This window comes from Macrobrachium nipponense, chromosome 44 (genome assembly GCF_015104395.2).
Source record: "Macrobrachium nipponense isolate FS-2020 chromosome 44, ASM1510439v2, whole genome shotgun sequence".
Lineage (NCBI taxonomy): Eukaryota > Metazoa > Arthropoda > Malacostraca > Decapoda > Palaemonidae > Macrobrachium > Macrobrachium nipponense.
In genome coordinates this window covers 46,013,154-46,018,153 of record NC_087221.1, presented here as the reverse complement: position 1 = coordinate 46,018,153, position 5,000 = coordinate 46,013,154, and the positions used below count along the sequence as shown (strand labels likewise).

The window sequence follows — 5,000 nt, the reverse complement described above, 5'->3', positions numbered from 1 at the left end:
TTTTTTTTTCAAAAGTCCCTGTTTTATTCTCTTTATATTTTTACCCTATTAAGAGCAGTTCCAAAGAGAAGTTATTGATGATTCATAATGTGTGCAATATGCGGTCAGGTAGTGCAATACAGTTACCTGTATATGCGACCAACCTGGTTTGGGGAGGCTTTCGATAAATTTTTGTATCAGTCACATATATATATATATATATATATATATATATATATATATATATATATATATCATATATATATATATATATTGTCAGACATTACTTTTTTTATAATATATATTCTTAAAAATGTTAGCCTGAGCAAAATATCCCATTTTTTTTACAGCGTGACAATTTACACAACACACCGAAGAATTATCCTTCTTCAGTACGAGAAAATCTATAAAAATTTTCGGCGATGATACCCAGAAGCCGAGTTTCTGAAAAACAAACAAATAAACAAATAAATAAAAAGGCGATATTCGCGTCAAAAAAGCCTCAACAGTTCTTGCAAAATTGTCCCTTAAACATAACAATGAGTCGTTACTCCACGTCCAGTTTCAAGTAGGTTAATCCGAAAGCACAGCAGCTCTTTAAGTACCCAGCTTTCGTTTCGCGTATATCGAAATATCGGAGACTGGTGGTTTGCTGAAGATTCTCAGCTTCCTGTCGACGTTGCTGACTATTTCCTGCTGAATTTCGAATTTGCAGGCGGTTCGTGGCTAATGTGGAGGAATGTGGGAGTTCTGTGCTGATGGAACATTGGTCTACGTGGAATTGAAGTATTGGTCTACGTGGAACTTTGGAGGGACTCCCAGCCTTTGCAAAAAGTGTTTTATCACGGAACTGTTTAATATTTTTAGGCTTAGTTTTTTCCGGATTAAATTTTTAATTCTTCTAGATTTAACGTGATTATGTGACTTCATGCCAGTAATACAACGAGCAAATCTAAATTTTCAGTTAAAAAATTATTTGATATTTGTGAGAACTTCAATGTCGTGACAAAGTTTTTCCCTAAATCATAAATAATTACCGGTCTGGTTACTTAAGGCAGTTGGTTAGTTGCAATAGGCATATTTTCTCTACTGATCTAGGCAATGGTTTGTTGCTCTTTTCTCTTTAAAGGGTATAGTTTAAATAGCCATACTTCTCTTAAGGCAATGGTTTGTCAATAGGCATACTTTTATGCCTTTATTTCAAATGTTTGACTTTCAAAAACTTACCTCCACGCCCTACAGGGGCGAAGGGCTTCCCATCCCGCCCTGTCCCATAGGTCTTCGGACCTATGGCACAGGGTGTTATGGGAGGTGGGGATGGCATGGGAAAGAAACTACTATTAAAATATTTTCATTCGGGTGGTGATCCTTTCAGGTGTTAAGTGCACCAGTTTTTTAGTTTAACTTTTCTTAAGTTTAATAATGTTTGTGTAAAAGTTTAATAATGTTTGTGTAAAAGTTTAAAGGGTAAAGAAAAGCTTACACTCACTTGTTAAAGAAGTGTTTTTCTTTAATGGTTTTTTTCATCAGTTATTCGTAGTTAAAATTCCTTCAGATTAATATTTTTTTTAAACTTTTAAAAAGTAAAGTAATACCTACATTACTTTTAATTTCCTTTAGTCTTTGTTTTTAGTTTTTAACATCTTTGAGTACTTTAGTTTTTATTAAAAGAACTTTTCACATAACCATTTAATTTTTAATTAAAGATGTATACATTAGTTTACGTAGTTCTATTTTTGAGACTTTTAATTTAATTTTAATTAGTTTATCGTAGTTAGGATATTAATTTCCAAAGGTAAACAGTCTTTTAGCTTTAACTTGGCATTTCTATTTGTAGAAATTAAAGATTAAATTTTAACTTTATATTTGTATTTGTGTATTTGTGGAAATTTAAGGGAGTTTGCTCCTAAAAATGGTTTTGGGTAGTATAAAATTGTTGGTTTTTTTGTTATTAAACATATCTTATCGAATTGAACGAAACTGTTGGGCGTTTTGGAAACAACTTCATTTTAAATTTGTTTATAGCTCAAATTAACGTACTTGAGTTCCCAATTTAATCGTAGATTAGCTTCCTTTAAGTGGAAGTAAACTGCCAATTTAAAACTTTAGTGACATTTATGCCAATCCAATCATACAATAAGCAAACCTATATTTTCACTTCAGTACAATAGACCAATGATCAGCAGTGGTGTGTGTGTATCCAGTGGATAAACCTATACAAATACTTTTAAGCTGACTGACTTCATTCCAGCGACCGGTTCAAGCAAACTAACCACCGTTCAGGAAAATTAATTCAAAGTCGGAAGGTTGAGCTATATGGCCATACTAGACAGCCCGGTATATAAAGCCCCCGCTCCTTGGCATATTGTGTTGTCGTGAGAATCTTAAAGGCCGCAAACAGTTTGTTATACGGAGTCTCTAGTTGGTCGAAATATAATAAAGTTTCTTCCCCTTTTTAACTTTGTACATTGCTATACCAGCCGATTGTGCTTATTTCCTTAGTGCTTTTGGTCCAAGACCTATTTACCTTGAAGAAAATTTAGTTAACTGCTCTAGTCGGAGGATTATTTAAGTGGGTGGTCTGTTAAGTAGGAAGTTTCAGTTCGGTTAAGTTAAACCTTTTTTATCTTCCATTAAGTTTTGTATTAAAATTACTTTACATATCCACCGCAGCCTCTCAGCTTCGTAAGATGTTCATTAGAATAGCTACGTAGCACAATGCATACAATACTTATTCAAGACCTGTTACTTGCTTTTACTCTTACCATAAGTTAATAACTCTTTTACTGGGTTTTCTTGTAAGCTTAAATTGATTTTGGTATTGAGATACCTGCCGCAGCGTCTCTGCTTGATAGGATTTTCCTAGGGTAGTTTTAACATAACTCGAACAAGCTTCTTGTTAAATACTCCTGCGATCCTTGCTTATGCTCATCCTTTGTGTTTTAATTAGGTGAGAAAGGAGTTTGGTGTTACATATGTACTTGAATGTTTACGTTGTTCCGTATTGTTACTTCTAAGCTGTCTTTAGTTATTTGGCACAAATAGTATTTAGTGGTGCGCATGTAATTTCTTCCCTTCAATTAAATATAATTTTTAAATTACCTCTTGGTGTTTAATATCTCCCCCACCTCCTAGTGTGGATGTTGTTACTCATTCGCTACTCTTGTTAGTGCATCGAGCAGTACTTTTTTGCAAATTACAATTAAGGTCAAAATTGTCTGATGGAAAAGTTTAAATCTATATTTTTACTCCTTTGGTCACATCCTATGTTACTCCGGAGACAATTATTATACATTGCAATAAATTTTTTTTATGTTAGTCCATTTTTATTAAACTTATGGTTAAATACCAATAAGCAAATGGTGTTTTAGATTCTTTGAGACTATTTGATGGTTCGAAAAGAAGTGGTAGACAATGTCACCAGAAAGAAACTGACTAGTTTCTATAACTGAAGAGCATTAGTTTCTGTAATTAAGTATTCGACCACATTAAAAATGTCTGATAGATCACGAAAACTGGAAGAAGTTTGAATCTTGTCTCCATAAATAAAGACAAAATGACACCAGAAACAAACTCAAGACACGAGAGAGTTAAATCCTTAGACTCCTAATGGTAGACAAATGTTGCCAGAAAGATACTGGTTAGTCTCTAATAACTAAAGAGCATTTGACCACATTCAAAATGTCGGATAGATCACGAAAACTGGAAAAAGTTCAATCCTTTGAGACTATAAACGGTAAAGACAAAATGTCGCCAGAAATAGTGAAGACACTAGAAAGTTAAATCCTTACTCTTAAAGGTAAAGACAAATGTCACCAGAAAGAGTTTCTATAACTACGGAAAGAGCATTCGACCATGAGTTTGATACTCTAGGTATCATTCACCTGTAAATACGTACAGTAAAAGGGGCGTTTATTTCCTTATTATGATTCATCCTTGAGGAGTTTGGTTCGGAAATAACGCCTTTAATTTTAAAGCCTATTCTACATGCTAGTTGCTCTGAAAAAAATTAACGAGCTATATAAGTTTTGACTTGAATAGTATGAACAAGTGAGAGAGAATCATAATTATCTTAACCTCAACACCCTCGAAAATGAATCTTTTTCTAGGTAATAAAAGCTTTCTACGGGTTATATTCTCTTCTAAACACACACACACACTCTCTCTCTCTCTCTATCTCTCTCTCTCTATCTCTCTCTCTCTATAACTAATTTCATGTAGCTGCGTGGTTTTCCTCCAGTTTAATCTTTCAAACCATCTTACTGCCAGTTAACCATTCAGGGCTGAATGGCCTCATAGGCCCCGTTGCTTAAATTTTGGCCTAAATTCTAATAAAATTTCCAACTGGACAGAGGTAATTGCATGGGGTTTTACGTACACCTAAACAGTTTGACATCGGGTAGATAAATTGAAGATAGGTTAAAAGTCGTTAACAAATCACTGTTCAGTTTAGGTAGGGGTTTTTGTATTAAAAAAAAAAACCTAAGTTTTAATATTGAGAGGTATATCAATTTTAGGAAACAAAATCGTGGACTTTTGTATAGTACGAGGCAGACTTAATTTTTCTTGGTAATATCTGTACTAGGACCGAACACGATGTACGTACATACTGCAGGGTTTATATATACCACAAGAAACCGGATATTTATATATTGAATATTTTTGTGAATCCATGAACCGACTAGAATGTCAGAAGCTACTCGGCCGGGAAGTTGAAGGTCGGATTACTCAAGAATTCATATTCGTAAACTTACAGGATCTAATATTTAATTTTGATTAAGTCATTTGATAGGCAATCTTCATCTCGTGTAAACGTGCCAATTTACCTTGAAAAATTGAGATTTATTCTGCAAAATTTGGATAGTAATATATACTTTTGTGTGCGGTATAGAATGTCAAAATTAAATACTGAATTCGGTGCATGTTATAAAAACTGGAGCATATTATAAAACTTTAAATTCGTTCCAAAGCCTTGTAAAGCAGGCACTGATTCTACTAGGTCTATGTATTTTGTCACAGTT

The 5,000-nt window shown here is 33.6% G+C and overlaps 1 protein-coding gene across 1 annotated transcript in view; it reads right to left on the bottom strand.

Annotated features, from left to right (window-relative positions):
• Window positions 1-526: 526 nt before the first annotated feature.
• The window catches only part of LOC135203982 (uncharacterized protein DDB_G0271670-like), a 32,574-nt gene continuing 28,100 nt past the window's right edge, over window positions 527-5,000 (bottom strand). The window contains exons 3-4 of the mRNA XM_064233906.1: window positions 1,207-1,266; window positions 527-750 (exon numbers count right to left, since the gene is read on the bottom strand). Of these exons, the coding sequence (XP_064089976.1) occupies window positions 527-750; window positions 1,207-1,266 (284 nt within the window). The remainder of the gene's footprint in view (window positions 751-1,206; window positions 1,267-5,000) is intronic.